Source organism: Canis lupus, chromosome 20 (genome assembly GCF_003254725.2).
Source record: "Canis lupus dingo isolate Sandy chromosome 20, ASM325472v2, whole genome shotgun sequence".
NCBI lineage: Eukaryota > Metazoa > Chordata > Mammalia > Carnivora > Canidae > Canis > Canis lupus.
The window spans coordinates 42,248,461-42,264,656 of NC_064262.1; the positions used below are offsets into that span (position 1 = coordinate 42,248,461).

General features: G+C 47.1%; 1 protein-coding gene across 1 annotated transcript; it reads left to right on the forward strand.

Annotated features, from left to right (window-relative positions):
• The first annotated feature begins 3,353 nt into the window (after positions 1-3,353).
• LOC112666916 (serine protease 44-like) lies at positions 3,354-7,609 on the forward strand. Its single transcript, XM_035703624.2, has 5 exons — positions 3,354-3,682; positions 4,143-4,299; positions 4,882-5,147; positions 5,898-6,061; positions 6,666-7,609. Exons 1-5 carry the CDS (start codon positions 3,376-3,378, stop codon positions 6,897-6,899), a joined length of 1,128 nt encoding a protein of 375 aa, XP_035559517.2. The 5' UTR covers positions 3,354-3,375; the 3' UTR covers positions 6,900-7,609.
• The last annotated feature ends 8,587 nt before the right edge of the window (positions 7,610-16,196 follow it).

The window sequence follows — 16,196 nt, forward strand, 5'->3', positions numbered from 1 at the left end:
GCTGGGAAAGGGTAGCCCCAGTGGCTCAGTGGTTTAGCGCCGCCTTTGGCCAGGGGCGTGATCCTGGAGACCCAGGATCAAGTCCCATGTCGGGCTCCCTGCATGGAGCCTGCTTCTCCCTCTGCCTGTGTCTCTTCCTCTCTCTCTGTGTGTCTCTCATGAATAAATAAATAAAATCTTAAAAAAAAAAAAGCAGCTAAAAAAAGACATATACAGAGGAATAAAGATAAGAATTATAGGGGTGCCTGGCCAGCTAGGTTAGTAGAGAAGGCGACTCTTGATCTTGGGGTTGTGGGTTTGAGCCCCACAGTAGTTGTAGAGATGACTTAATCATAAAAAAAAATCTGAAAACAAAAAAACACACAAAAAACAAAAAAACTAAGATAGGAACAATTGCAGACTTCTCTCCAGACACAATGCAAGTTGGAAGATAGTAGAGAGAGGATCATCTTCAAGTATTGAAAGAAATAAAGCAAGTCAGCATAAAATTCTACCTCAAATGAAAATATCTTTCAAATATGAAATTGAAGTAAAGACTTTTAAAAACCAAAGCTGAGAGAATTCCTTCCTGGACTTCAAGAGATTCTGAAGTTCTTCACGTTGAAGGAAAATGGTATCAGATGGAAACAAGTCTGTACAAAAACATGAGGTGGGCCAGAAATTCTAGTGTTGTCAGGAAATATTAAAGATTTCCTGTTTTAAAATTTCTTGCAATGTAGAATAGTAACCTTTTTGAACTTTTTGCACTCATTCCATTAAAATCTATTGGTCCTTCACTTTTTTTTTTTAAATTCATTTATGGTAGTCACAGAGAGAGAGAGAGAGAGAGAGAGAGAGGCAGAGACATAGGCAGAGGGAGAAGCAGGCTCCATGCACCGGGAGCCCGACGTGGGATTCAATCCCAGGTCTCCAGGATTGCGCCCTGGGCCAAAGGCAGGCGCCAAACCGCTGCACCACCCAGGGATCCCTGGTCCTTCACTTTGAATGGATCTTTTAGCCATACATAATTTTGTAAAATCTTTGGAAAACATTGGTCTACTTAGTTATGTGGTTTTCCAAATGTTGACATGTTTCATTATACAACATTAAAAAAATCACATTTACTTATATCACTGCTGTTGTCACAAAAGTATTTAATTTGGAAAGTTGGAAAGTATTGTCTGCCTATAATGCCTTTGCCAGCATGGAGTGTCTGATTTGTCATCATGGGATCCTACATAACATAGTACTACAGAGTACTGAAATGCATTAATCCCAGTAAGCATGAACTGTTAGCCTTGCAGGGTGGAAAGAAGTTGATATAACAATCTTGCCACCAAATAGCTGGTTGGTTTCCTTCAGGGATGTAGCATTTCAGAGAGTTGGCATTGACCTTGGATGCTGACAGATTGGACATTCAGCAGCAGTAGTAGCTATATCAGCTTTGGTAAGAGGAAGCCTATGTTGCTTTATTGGGTGAATGAATGGCCTCCAATCCTGCCAACACAAATACTCTGTGGACACACTGCAAGAATGGAGGTTGACAAGGATAAGTGTTAGCTGATCCCTAGAGGAGGAGTCATCTTATCCACTTGGTTGTTGAGTGCCTCCTCTGTGGTGGCTACTCACTGGTGGGCACTGGCATGGAATAGAAAAGGCTACACACTTTGTTTCTGCTCCCATAGGTCCATTCTTGTGCTTCTTCCCTAGATTGTGGGGTTTTGCTTTTTCTAAGCCCCTGACCAACCAGACAAGCCACTTATCACTGCTTAGGGGTCCATGTATATTCTTATTCAGGCAACTTCTCCTTTAACACCAAGTTCACGACCAGGTGTACTGTTTGAAGCTCTATGCAGAGGATTTCTCCTCATCACTGCCTTTCAGGGCCACCCCCGAGTGAGTCTCTGGTGCAACAGCAGATTGTTCTCAGCCAGTACCAAGATTTTGAGGCCATCTGTGAACCAGGCCTATATTTTTCCCTCTTTCATCAGCTGGTCCTAGGACAGTCCTTATAAGGCCATGGGTATGAACTGAGGGAGAAACTTTAATTCAATATAAGCAGGTGGTAAGTAGGTCAAGGCCAATATTTTTGTGCAATTTACTTGTGTCTTCAAGACCTGTCATAACAATCCAATTCCAAGTGTCCATTGAACGATGAATGGCTTTGTCCAGCCGAGTTTATGACTTGGTGAGTCTGGCTGAGTATCTCCTTTACGATAGGAGGCATGGGACTCTCAGTTACTTGATGTCCCTTGGTCCAGCACTTAGTGTCTTTCTGGGGTGCAGTAGTGTGCTAGGAGCTGCTTTCCAAATACTGTACAATTTCTTCGCTGCAGACAGTGTGGTCTTGCTTCAGTCCTGGAGGAGTCTATACTGTGACTCACTAATTAGGGCATAGCAGAGACTCCTTACAGCATTTTCATTTTGCCACAGCAAACTCTAGCACCATGAGGTTGGCTGGGTCATACAGCCCGGGTGATGGGCTGCTTGTACCACAGCCTGACTTCGTTTCTTGATAGGAGGAACTGCAAAGCACTGTGGCCGCTTTTATGTGTGTGTACTCCAGGATAATGTCTCTGCTCAAGGCTTTTCATTTATTCACATGCCTTTTGCCCTGTAAGGTAACATATTCACAGGTTCCGGGGATTGGAATACAGACATCTTTGGGATGCCAGTATTCTACTACAGGGCTGCTTCCAGATGTTGGCTATTAAGAATAAAGATACTAAAAAAAAAAAAAAAAAAAAAAAAAGGAATAAAGCTGCTAAAAACATTCCTACAGGTGTGTGTGCGTGTGTGTATACATAAAGCTTTATGTCTCTGGGGTAAACTCCCAGTAATGCAATGACTGGGTCGTATGGTAATTGTATATTTTGTTTTTATAAGAAACTGCCAAAAAAAAAAAAAAAAAAAAAAAAAAAAAAAGAAAGAAGAAAGAAAAACTGCCAGCCTGTGTTCCGGAGGGCCTGTGATAGTTTATTTTCCTGCCCCAGCGGCTGAGCTGTCCAGCACCCCTGCCTCCGCGGCCGTCCTATTCGGGGGTTGTCACGATCCTTTGTTTTCGTCGGTGTGTGCGGTGTGTCGTGATAGCTCAGGGTGTTTGCATTTGCACTTGGCTGCGGGCTCCGTCCCCGCGGAGGGGTGAGCGTCCCGTCTAAGGCCGCCCGGGGGCTCGAGTCCCCCCGTTTACCCCCCGCCCCCCCGCGCCCCGGCCGACCCGACAGCCGGGAGGCGCGCTGCACGCCGGGCCAGGCGCTGGGGACGGGACGGAGCGCCTCCTGGGGGGTGACTCCGCGGCCCGCAGCCGGCGCGCGGGGACCGCAGTTCCCGCCAACGCGAGGGCAGGGCCGCGGGCCGCCGCGAGGGGGCGCGGCAGAGGCGAGGCGCGGGCGGCCCATGGCGTCCCCGGGCGGCCGCTCGCTGGGCCTCCTGCTCTGGCTCCTGCTCCTCCCGCCTCCGCTCGGGGCGTCCTCCCCGTCGTCCTCCCCGTCGTCTGCCCCGTCGTCGGCCCCGTCGTCCCCGGGGGGCGGCCCTGAGGGCCCGGGCGCCAGCGTGTGGAGGGCTGCGGGGCCGCCGGCGACCTCCAGGCCGCACGAGGCTGCCACACCCCCGCAAGTGGTGCCGGTCACCCCACGTGCCTCTGGCTCCTACGCGGCTGTGACCGAGGCACAGCCAACACGAACGAAGCCGCTGCTCACTACAGGTGATGCTTCTGGGCCTGGCCCTGCCGTAGAGCCCTGGCCGGGGTGACGGGGGTGGGGGGGGAGGTGAGGCGGTCTTGTGAGGAGATGGTGTTTCCCAGGGGAGGGGAGGGGGGAGAGGTGAGGGGGTCTTGTGAGGAGATGGTTTTTCCCAGGGGAGGGGCGGGGGGAGAGGTGAGGGGGTCTTGTGAGGAGATGGTGTTTCCCAGGGGAGGGGAGGGGGGAGAGGTGAGGGGGTCTTGTGGGGAGATGGTTTTTCCCAGGGGTGGGGGGAAGTGGCCCCAGCCCTGCGCTTGAGCTCAGAGAGGAGGTGGCCATTCTCTGAGGAGCCTTCAGGGGGAACAGAGCTGCTCTGGTTGGGAGGGGCCGTCTGAGGGGACATGGCCTCGTCATCCCGCTCTGCTGCTGCTGGTGCTGTCAGTGGCTTTCCTTTCATGTCCCCTCCCTTCACTGACGCTCCAGGATGCGGCCACAGGTCTATGAGGATAATTGGTGGATTGCCCGCTCCAGAGCGAAAGTGGCCCTGGCAGGTGAGCCTACAGATCAATGAAAAGCACATGTGCGGAGCCTCCCTCATTGCCAGTCGGTGGGTGCTGACCGCGGCCCACTGCATATTTGGGTGAGTGCCCGGGGCTCTGTGACCTGGGGCCGGTCCTGTCCCCTTACTGAGCTTCCTCTTCCTCATCTGAAAAAGAGGGTCATAGACCCTGCTCTGACCCTGCAGTCAGAGGTAGGTGATGGTAGGGCCCTTGGTAGCCTAAAAAGTCAAGACCCCAAATCATGTTTGAGGCTTGTGCAGATTAACCTTCAAGCCAAGCAGCAAGAAATGGGAGGGATGCCAGTCGAGATGCATTCTTTAAGAAGAGCGGAGTGTAGTGGACCAACGTGGCTAGATCAGTGGTCTCCAACTTTAATAAGCCTGGAAAGATCCGCAGAGAGCTCGTTAAAACACAGATTGCCTGTCCCCGACCCCCCGCATTTCTGATGCAGGAGTGGGATCTGAGCATCTGCATCTCTAACAAGTTCCCATGATCCTGCTCACCAGGGAACTAGACCTGGAGCACCACTAGACAGATTGGCCAAGGGTCCGGGGATGAGATGTGGTTTGGAGGGAGGGAAGTGGTTGGTGGAGGTAGGCCCAGGCTGGGAAGGCCCAGAAGAGGCGGAGGGGGAGTGGAGAGCCTCTAGGATCTCTCTGCAGCTACGTGGAATACACGGTGAAGATGGGAGACATCTACATGAGGCATACCTCCGATATGGCAGTCAAGATCCCCGTCCAGGACATCGTTATTCACAAAGATTACAATCCTCTTGGATTAATTGAGAATGATATTGCTCTCGTTCTGCTTGAGTTCCCTGTGAATTTTTCCACCCACATCCATCCCGTGTGCCTCCCTGAAAAGGCATTCTTGGTGCAAGCTGGTACAGAGTGCTGGGTGACTGGATGGGGAAAGCTTAGCGAAAAAGGTAAGACTGAAGGAAGACTCTGAGCTCAGGCCAGGCAAGAGGCTGCCGAGTGCCTAGCCCTACAAGCTAAAAGAGGAGGCAGGGAGGCCATTTTGTAGCAAGCGGATAAGGGAGGAGGTGCAGAAGATGCTGGTAGGCAGTAATTGGATAGTGTTACAAATTTCAGTTAGAATTTCAGGACCTGGCAAAGTGGGTTCTCTCTAGGGTGGATTTTAGCCCAGGGGGTGTTGGTATTCATCTGCCTGCTAACGGGAGCTGTCCCAAACTGGAAGTCCTTGCCTTGGTAGATGGGGAGCTTCCTGTGAGTGAAAAGAGCCCAGAGAACTCCTCTTGGTGAGGTTGTTGGGCCTCCTATCCCTGGGGAGAGGTTGGAATTTGGTATCTTTGCGAACACTACTTGTCCAAGTTTATGATCTTGCTCAAAAGTAAAGTCACTTCACTGATGTCACGATTACTAAGGATACTCAGAGAGATAGAGAGTTGGTTGAGATTTCTCAGGGCTGGTAAGGCCTCACCTCTTCCTGTCCTGATCTGTGCTTCCTTCTCCTGCTTTGGTTTTTGATTCCTACCTCCTCCCCTCCCCACATAAACTTCGGGCCTCATTTCTTCCAGTGTCAAACGGGAACAATATTCCCTGTCCTCAGGGGGTGTCTGTATGTGAACACACTGTATTGAGACCCTGAGTGGGTGCCAGGGGCTCCTGTTCTCTTCCATTAAGCAGATCCACCTATTCCCAAATTATTTCTACAGATTCATCTCAAGAAACTACAGAGGAACTTCAGGAGGCCGAGCTAAACATTATCCGTTATGAGAGATGTAATGAGATACTCCAAACACAGTTGGAAACTAGTAGTGACGTAGTCAAGAAAGGGATGCTGTGTGGTTATAATGTCCAAGGAAAGGATGCCTGCCAGGTCAGTTCATGGGCCCTTGGCTGTCTTGCTGCTTTGTTGTTCTCTCACAATGTCCTCATTCACAGGCAGCGTGGCTTATGTTATCCACCGGCCGTTCTGTTCACCCTTAATTCACATCAAGGGGACTCAAGGGGACAAGCCGCCAAGGCCCAGCTGGGCTGGCCTGCCTGGCTCCTTCAGTGGGAGGGTCTGGTGCTCCCTGGAGGGGGGTTGGGAGAGGAGGGGAGATTCAAGCAGAAAATATCAAAACTGCAAGTCACAACTTTTGAGCCCCTTCTCGGTGACAGGCAGTGTACTCAGATATAGACTGGATTCATTATGATTAGCTCAGAGGACATATATTTTTGTTGCTTATATTCAATTATTCAATTTTTTGTACACCATTGTTTTGCATATGGCTATAAATTTTGTTTGTTAAAGCTTTCAACCCTTAAGTCTGATATTCCCAGAAACCTAGGGCTGGTGGGTGCCTGGGGAGGGGGAAGGTCCTGAGGAAGCCCCATGCTTGCCTATTTCCCCAAGCCTTGAAGTGCGATCAGCTAGCTCTGATGCTAATTCTCTTTCATTCTTGTGTTTGCTTTTTTTTTTTTCTCTCTTTCTCCAGGGAGATTCTGGGGGGCCCCTGGCCTGTGAATTTAATGAAACATGGGTCCAGGTGGGGATTGTGAGTTGGGGCATTGGCTGTGGTCGTAAAAATTATCCTGGAATTTATACAGAAGTTAGTTTGTACAGGGACTGGGTCATTGATCACTTGAGTCAGGCTTGCTCTTGGGACTCAGCAGGCTTCTTCCCACTTCTGTGCCTGGTGCTGCCGCTGGGAATCCTGGTGGCCCCATGATCACCCTGGCCCACTCCCCTCCTGTTTCTGAATCTCTCACTGGGCCTCCTTGACCTCCCACTCCTACTCAAATGCCCTTCCTACAATTCTGGTTGGCATCCACTGACCCTGTGGAAGACCACACAGTAAAAGGTGGCAGCAAGACTAGAGCCCAGAAAGTGCCCCAGCCTGATGCTCCAATCACCTGCCTCGGCCACACCCACACCTTGGCTGTGCCCTGCCTGCCTGGAAGGAGGGAGTGCAAGCATGCCAGCCTGAGAGCAAGCCAGCCTGCGAGGCGGACCCCAGTGCGTCCTTGCCATCTTGGAGAGCGTCTACCACGGAAGAGATCTCAGGAGCAGTGAGACAGCACTGGAGCTGGGTGTGGGCTCAGGCTGTCACCTGAGACTGTCAGAGCAGTCAGCTTGCTGCTGGTGCAGAGAGAGGGGAGGAGGCATCACCATGTCCCTGCTGAGGTGGGAGGCCTGGGGTTTCCACATCTGCCTCAGGTGTGTCTGGGGCTGGGAGGAGTTCCCCTGTACCCAGCAAGGATCCCCCTATGCGTGGCCAGCCTGTGGCACACAGACCTTCTGTGATGGCAGCCCCGTGATGGGGGCCCCCTTCCTCAGTAGCTAGTGGCCACATCCAGGCTCACCCCAAGTTGTGTGGAGGCAGTGATGGAGTGTGGAGATCTTAGATGTCAACTAATAAATGTTTGGAATGTGTTCTTATTTGTTCTGAAGCTCTGGTCTCCTGAAAATTGTGGGGTTGCATATAACATACTCTGTAGAGACTAGTTTTCAATGTAGCTTAGAAAACACTTCATGGTGTCCAGTAAACTCTAGAAGAGTCAGAGGTGAGGAGCTTGTCTGCCTTGATGTAAGTCTGATGGATGGTTTTAGCCAGTGGATCCTGCTGCCTGCCCTCCTATTAGAGCCAACAACATCTCTATGGCTGGACGTGCTGTAGCTGAGTTTGGCAGCCTCTGTAGTCAGGAGCAGGGGGAGCAAGAGGACAGAGACTGGGGCATGGCACACTCACATGCCCTCCTGCCTCTTCTTGCTGCCCTGTAACACATGCCTTAAGGATATACCATGGGCTGGGTGTCAAGACACCTTGAGCCCAAAGAGCTCCCCACAAAGGGAGGGTAGGTGGGAGGGCCTGGCTCTATGTGTGTCTACAGTTTCTTTTTTCCCAATGACCAGATCTAGTGTCCCATAGTCAGCGGTACTGGCTGCTGATCTTCCCCCAGCCTCTATCTCTTGCCCACCCAACCTTCCGTGGTCAGTGCTAGGCTCCCAGTTATCAAAGACGTCAGCAAGCAGTCTGGGATAGTTCCACCTGCTGTTTGAAGGAGGCCCCCCAGGAGGGGACACTTGGCTTTGCAAACTCCAGCTGGTTACAGCTAAACTCGGTGAATGCTAGCCAGTACTATCCTTTTACAGAAATGTGCACTTGGGCCGACTTGGAGCTTCAAGTCCTACTACATCCCACTCTGACCTGTCCCTTTCTTTTAAACCAACTGGTTCTTTCCTGTGAGGTTCCCCACTGGGAATGTGGGTGTGGCTTCATTTCCTTGTCTCTTCTTCTTCCTTGGTTAAGACCCAATACAGGCATTCAATCCTCCCCAGAGTGTCCCCTAGGCTGTGACATGTACTCTAGGCTCCTCATGGTCTTGCATCGGTTCCTTACTCTTGCTTCCTCTGGGTGACATTTAGTTCCTCAAGGTCAGGGGACTCTTCACTACTCATCTCTGCCTTCCACCCTGCAGCTCCAGGCTTGGAACAGAGCAAGACTTGAGGAAATATTTGGCAAATGAATGAAACAGATACGTGAATCCTCCAGTCTCTTTTATCCCCTTACTCCTCTCTCCCAGTGCCCTCCCGGCATTGTTCTGTCCCTCTTTTCATTTCCAGGATAACTGGGCAAAGAGGAAATCCCACAACTAGGATAGCCAGGAGTCACAGCCCTGGCTGGAGGAACAGTGGCCAGCTCTGGGGTAGGGTCCAGATGGGATGCCCTGTGGCATGCTGATATTAGAATGTGTTTCTTGCTGCGGGTGGGGGCGGAGACAGGAATTTAGTTGAGCGGTTTTACTTACTGAGGATAAGCCTCTGGCTACCAGAAAAGCTAGGCAAAGCCTCTCAGCAAGCAGGACACCAACTGCCAAGTGAGTGGTAAGCACTTTTAGTCTTCACAACTAATATTCATGGAATACCTTTTGTGAGTCAGGCACCGGGCTTGGCCACAAAGGAGATGAGGGCCGGTTGATAGGGTGATCCTCAGGTCAGGAGTGTGTGGCTGGGCAGAAGCACCCTCTGAAAGAAATATTCATGAGAGACAGAGAGAGAGAGAGAGAGAGAGAGAGAGAGGCAGAGACACAGGCAAGAGGGAGAAGCAGGTTCCATGCAGGGAGGCTGATGTGGGACTTGATCCCCAGTCTCCAAGATCACACCCTGGCTGAAGGCGGCACCAAACCACTGAACCACCCAGGCTGCCCCCTCTGAAAGAAATAGATGACACAGGCAGAGGAGGAGGTTGAGGGGTAGGCAGTGAGTTCTCCTAAATATATTAGACTTTAAAGAGAAACAAACAAACAAAAAAAGCGCTGGGGGTTTCGAGTCATAAGAAGCAAGTGACACATAGCAACAAGTATTCCTAGGGCCCAGATGGCAGTCGTGAAATACATTTTCCCACCAAAAGAAATCAGGGCCTCTTGGGAAAACAGTTTGAGAAATATCCAGCTGTGGAACAGGAAATGTGTCAGATGAGACAAAAATGTCATGTCGTACCAGGTAGCAAGGAAGGCATCCAAGTGGCCAGGATCATGTCAGAAGGGCTCAGGAGCCAACCGGAAGGGGTACCCTGGAGGGACATGTGGTGTTGCCACCAAATCCCCCTGGCAGGGTAATCACATAATTCCCTAGCTCCTGGAAATACCGCCTCAGCGGCAACCCTCACAAAAGCTGCATGTAATCACAGGAACTAATGCACTGCTCGGGATTCCATCGTTTTATAGGATGTAGCCCTTGGCAGATACTTGGCACACAGGGACAGAAAGGTCCAGCCTTCTTCCCTTACTTGGGGACAACTTGGAAGGGGTTCTTGGAGGATCAGCTGAGACCTCAGTGGCACATGCACTGTAGCTTCTCCCATTGGCCAATTCTGCTTTACTTGCTCCTGTACAGGTGGATCTGCAGGGAACACTCCTCCATGGAGCCTCGCATATGGTTCTGGCTCAGGAGCTGCTTCTGGGGAACCCCAGCTGACCTACTTGGCCTGGCCAACATGAGACAATTTGAGTTTCTTTTAAAGATTTTATTTATTTATTTATTTATTTGAAAGAGAGCATGAGTGGAGGGGAGGGGCAGAGCGAGAGGGCAAAGCAGATCTCAGGACCCTGGAATCATGACCCAAGCTGAAGATAGATGCTTAACCAACTTAGCCACCCAGGCGCCCCATAATTTGAGTTTCAATAAGTGTTTCAGTTCTCTACTCCAATCATCCCAAACCCAGTTGCTAAATATAACACAGGTTTTTGTTGTTGTCATTGTTGTTGTTTGTTTTGTGGTTTTTATGTTCTCTGAAGTAGCCATGAGCACTGAATTAGCAAATACTGAACAACTGCTTCTCAGAGAAATACAGGAGTAGATTCCTGGGAATCTCACATAACAAAATGCTCAACGTCAGGGAAATACAAATCAAAATTACAATGAGATACCACCTCACACCAGTCAGAATGGCTAAAATGAACAAGTCAAGAAACAACAGATGTTGGTGAGAATTTGGAGAAAGAAGAACCCTCTTACACTGTTGGTTTGGAATGCAAGCTGGTGCAGCCACTGAGGAACAGGGTTTCCTCAAAAAGGTAAAAATAGAGCTATCTTATGACCCAGCAATTGCACTACTAGTATTACCCGTAAAGATACAAATGTAATGATCCAAAGGGGCACCTGCACCCCAATGTTTGTAGCAACAATGTCCACAATAACCAAACTATGGAAAGAGCCTAGATGTCCATTGATGATCCTAGATGAATGGATAAAGAAGATGTGGTATATACACAACGGACCACTACTCAGCCATCAAAAAAAAAAAAAAAAAAAAAGGGATCCCTGGGTGGCGCAGCGGTTTGGCGCCTGCCTTTGGCCCGGGGCGCGATCCTGGAGACCCGGGATCGAATCCCACGTCGGGCTCCCGGTGCATGGGGCCTGCTTCTCCCTCTGCCTGTGTCTCTGCCTCTCTCTCTCTCACTGTGTGCCTATCATAAATAAATAAAAAATTAAAAAAAAATTAAAAAAAAAAAAAAAAAGAAGTCCTGCCATTTGCAACGATATGGATGGAACTAGAGGATATTATGCTAAGTGAAATAAGTCACACAGAGAAAGACAGTTATGTGATCTCACTCATATGTAGAATTTAAGAAACAGAAAAAAAAAAAAAAAAAGAAACAGGGACGCCTGGGTGGCTCAGTGGTTGAGTGTCTGCCTTTGGCTCAGGGCGTGATCTTAGGTGGCAGGGATCGAGTCCCACATCAGGCTCCCTGCATAGAGCCTGTTTCTCCTTCTGCCTATGTTTCTGCCTCTCTCTCTGTGTCTCTCATGAATAAATAAAATCTTAAAAAAAAAAAGAATTTAAGAAACAAAACAGAGGATCATATGGGAAGGGAGGGAAAAATAAAACAAAGATGAAATCATAGAGGGAGATAAACCATAAGAGACTCTTAACCACAAGAAACAAACAGGGTTGCTGGGGGGATGGGGTAACTGGATGACAGGCATTCAGGAGGGCACATGATGTGCTGAGCACTGTTTTTTTTTTTTTTTTTTTTAAAGATTTTATTTATTTAATCATGAAAGACACACAGAGAGAGGCAGAGGCACAGGCAGAGGGAGAAGCAGGCTCCCTGCGGGGACCTTGATGCCAGACTCAATCCCAGGACCCCAGGATCACCACTGAGCCACCCAGGTGTCCCAGCACTGGATGTTATATACAACTGATGAATCATTTAACTCTACTTCAGAAACTAATAATACACTATATGTTAATTTATTGAATTTAAATTTAAAAAATGATTTCTGGGAGTCTCACTGCACATTTTCATCAGGTCGTCAATATATAACTTTATTTTCTGTTTGTTTCTGGCTTAAAGACATCTTATTTAATACACTCTGTTGATTTATTATCATTGAACTCAGGGCCAGCAGAAGTATAATTCAAGCCTGTACAAAGCTCACCTAACACGTATTTTCTCTGCGATACATATTACAGCCCAGGGTCCTTAGCAACACGAGACAGCCACTCAGTAAATATGCTTGGGGGTCATTTTAAACAGCAAAATCAGCAGCAAAAAAGCACAAAAATGGAAAAATATGGGACATGATAGCCTGGGAATGGGACATGACAGCTGAAAATGGAAGGCATGGTGTCATCTTATCAACCTCAGCTGAGAATGGTGCTTGCATTGTTTCTGATGAGGCACCTACTGTCACCCTTCCTTTTGTTCCTCTCACATCATCATTGGTTCTGAGCCATTTGATTAAGTTGTGCCTCAGTCTAGTTTCATTTGCTTGGGGTTCATTGAGCTGATGGGCTCTCTGGGGTGATTGTTTTTATTAAATTTGGAAAAGTGGCCATTATTTCTTTAAATACTTTTGTCTCTCCTGCACAGCATCTCTCCTTGTGAAAGTGCCAGCACACATGTCTTCAGCCACAGCCCATGGTGTTCTGTTTTTTTTTATAATTCCTTTTCCCTCTGTTTCATTCTGGTAATTTTTTTTTTTTATTGTCACGTCTTTAAGTTCACTCATCCCTCCTTCTGCCATGTTTAATGTACTGTTACTCTCATCAGTCACTGTATTTTTTCATCTCACACATGGTAGATTTTATACCTGGAAGTTTGACTTGGGTCTTTTTATATCTTCAATATCTCTACTTAACTTTTGAATATATATGTTTAGCTTACAGTTATAATAGTTGTTTTAGTATTCTTGCCAGTGGTTTTAACATTTGTGTCATTTCTGGGTTGCTCTGGATTGATTATTTTCCTCATTACGCATGGTACCTTCATGCTCCTTGAGTGTTGGGTATTCTTTGTTAGGACACCAAATATTTTGACTTTTACCTAGGTTTTTGATATTTTCCTCGAAATATTCTTGAGCTTTATTTGGGATGCAGTAAAATTGCTTAGAAACGGATACTTTCAGGGCTCACTTTGAAGATTTGAAGGACGGGGACACTTCTCATTCTAGAGACTGTTATTTCCTGTTGCCAAGGCAAGACTCTTTCTTTCTTTCTTTCTTTCTTTCTTTCTTTCTTTCTTTCTTTCTTTCTTTCTTTCTTTCTTTCTTCTTTCTTTCTTGATTTTATTTGAGAGAGAGAGCATGAGCAGTGGGGAGGGGCAGAGGAGAAGGAGAATTCCTGCTGAGTGGGGAGCCCGAGGCAGGCATGGTCCTAGAGTACCATGACCCGAGCCGATGGCAGTCACTTAACTGACTGAGCCAGCCCTGCACCTGGAGACAAGACCTTTCTGAACATGCTGTCCAGTGCCCCAAGAATCTTCAGTTTTTCCAGTCTGCCTGCTGAGAACAGGCACTATTCCTGGCCTCAGGTGAGCACTAGGCATTGTTATTTTTAATCTTTTCAAGTGGTTATTTCTCAAGCTTCAGGCAGGTTGTCCCCACCACCACTCACTAATCAATATGCTGGGGGACACTTGAGGGGGAGTCTCTGCAGAATCTGAGAGTTCTCCCCCCATCCCCAGTGTTCTCTGTATAGTTGTCTTGGGGTCCGCTGCCTCTCAGCTTCACTCGCTCACCTCAGGGAGATCTGTGGGGTTCTGCCTAGGTTCCCCTTCTCTGAACTGTGGGCTGGAAACTCTGAAGGCCTCAAGCAGAGGCCATGATAGGACTCACCCCATTCAGTTTCCATCTATCAATGGTCCAGCCCTTTGTAGTCTGGTGTCCAGGGTCCTGAAAACTACCGTTTTTATATATATATATATATATATATATATGTATATATATATATATATATATATAAGATTTTATTTATTTATTCATGAAAGACCCAGAGAGAGAGGGAGAGACAGAGACAGAGGCAGAGGGAGAGGCAGGCTCCCTGCAGGGAGCCCAATGTGGGACTTGATCCCAGGACCCCAGAATTACACCCTGAGCCAAAGGCAGATGCTCAACCACTGAACCACCGAGTTTCCCCTTGTTTCATATTTTGCCCATCTTGGTTGTTTGGGTGGGAAGGGCAATCCATATTAGTCTATCTTGGCCAGAAGGACAAGTGAGCACATGCATTTAATAATATTCTTCTATGATTAAAATAAAATATGTTATATCTTTAAGTTGCTTCCGTTTATTTATTCTGTATTTTTCTTTTATTCCATCTTCCTAGAATGTTGTCTCTTAGTAAGCTTTTCGGAGAACAAAATTCTGATTGTATTCATCTTCTTCATAATTTTGTCTCCATTGATTTCTGCTGTTCTTTCCCGCTATTCCTTTTTTTCTCCCAAGCCCTGTCTTTGTAAGTACCCCACTGATTGCTTTCACTTTCTGAGCTGCATATTTAGCCCATTTGTTATCAGTTTTGTTTATTTTCTGATATGGTCAAAGTTCTAAATTACTTTCTAGGACTACTATAGCTGCATCACATGGGATATTTCATATGTAGTGCTTTCATTGGTAGTAACCTTTAAATCGTCATTATTTTTGATTTTTAAAAAATTATTATATTAAATAATTTAAAAATTATTTCCTATATTTAATTTAATTAAAATTAAATAAATTATTTACTAAAATAATTATTAGATTATTTTAAATTATTTTTAAGTAAGCTCTACACCCACCATGGGGCTTGAACTCAGGACCCCGAGATCAAGTGTCTCATACTCTACTAACTGAGCCAGCTGAGTGCTCTTCTCATGATTTCCTTTTTTTTTTTTTTTTTTTAAGATTTTATTTGTTTGTTTATAGAGTGAGTGAACAGGGGGAGGGGCAGAGGGACAGAGAATTCCCAGTAAACTCTGTGCTGAGCATGGAGCCTGACACAGGGCTCAATCCTGTGACACTGAGATCGTGATCTTAGCTAAAATCAGGAATTGGTGGTCATAGAAAAATATCCTATAATTTTTGCTTAATTTTGCCTCCATAAGCAATGGGCTTCTTAAGAGGAATATTTCAAAAATTCTGTTTTCTCATGAAGTTGGTCACCTGTTGTTTTACATATTAAGGGCTCCTCATTGCATCTTTTCAATTATTTCTTATTTTTATTGTATATAAATCTCTCTGTCCCTTCTGTAATCTAATTAATTAATTTTTGGAGAGAGTGCGTGGAGCTGGGGGGGGGGAGCATGGGGGCAGAAGGAGAGGGAGAGAGAATCTCAAGCTGACCTCTCGCTGAGTGTGGAGCTCATGCAGGGCTCTCAGAACCCTAAGGTCATGAGCTGAGCTGAAATCCAGTCTGATGCTTATCTGACTGAGCCACTCAGGCACCCCCCTCCCCCCTTTTTTTTTAACTTTATTTTTTTTTTATTTTTAATTTTTATTTATTTATGATAGTCACAGAGAGAGAGAGAGAGAGTGAGAGAGAGAGAGGCAGAGACACAGGCAGAGGGAGAAGCAGGCTCCATGCACCGGGAGCCCGACGTGGGATTCGATCCTGGGTCTTCAGGATCACGCCCTGGGCCAAAGGCAGGCGCCAAACCGCTGCGCCACCCAGGGATCCCCCCCTCCCCTTATGTAATCTTCACCTTTGATTTTATGATCTGATAGAAAATTGCTATCCCACCTTTCTTTTGCATCAGATTTGTCTGGTATTTCATTCCTGTCCCTTTATTTCCAATGTATCTGCCTCTCTTTTTAAAAATATCTAGTATCTTCAGGGATCCCTGGGTGGCTCAGTGGTTTAGCACCTGCCTTTGGCCCAGGGCCTGATTCTGGAGACCCGGGATCGAGTCCCTCAACGGGCTCCCTGCATGGAGCCTGCTTCTCCCTCTGCCTGTGTCTCTACCTCTCTCTTTCTCTCTGTGTCTCTCATGAATAAATAAATAAAATCTTTAAAAAAAATATCTAGTATTTTCAGATAGTGTATTTCTGGACCTTATCTTTTTTTTTTTTACCAATGTGAAAATTCTTGTTTGTCTAGTATGTCCAACCTGTTAACACTTAATTGCAAATGCTATCATATTAGGATTCAATACTGCTCTTTGGTTTGGTATTTTCTATGTATCCTACTTTCCTTTTATTTTTCCATTGGGTAGAATGCATTTCCTTGTCCTTTTGAGGGCTCCAGGGATCAGATCACTCTGGG

Bases quoted from the DNA above. Each gene is read 5' to 3' on its own strand.
- LOC112666916 (XM_035703624.2), top strand. From the start codon at position 3,376: ATGGCGTCCCCGGGCGGCCGCTCGCTGGGCCTCCTGCTCTGGCTCCTG. The intron at 4,300-4,881 runs GTGAGTGCCCGG...ATCTCTCTGCAG, and splicing joins GCGGCCCACTGCATATTTGG to CTACGTGGAATACACGGTGA. The intron at 5,148-5,897 runs GTAAGACTGAAG...TTATTTCTACAG, and splicing joins GGGAAAGCTTAGCGAAAAAG to ATTCATCTCAAGAAACTACA.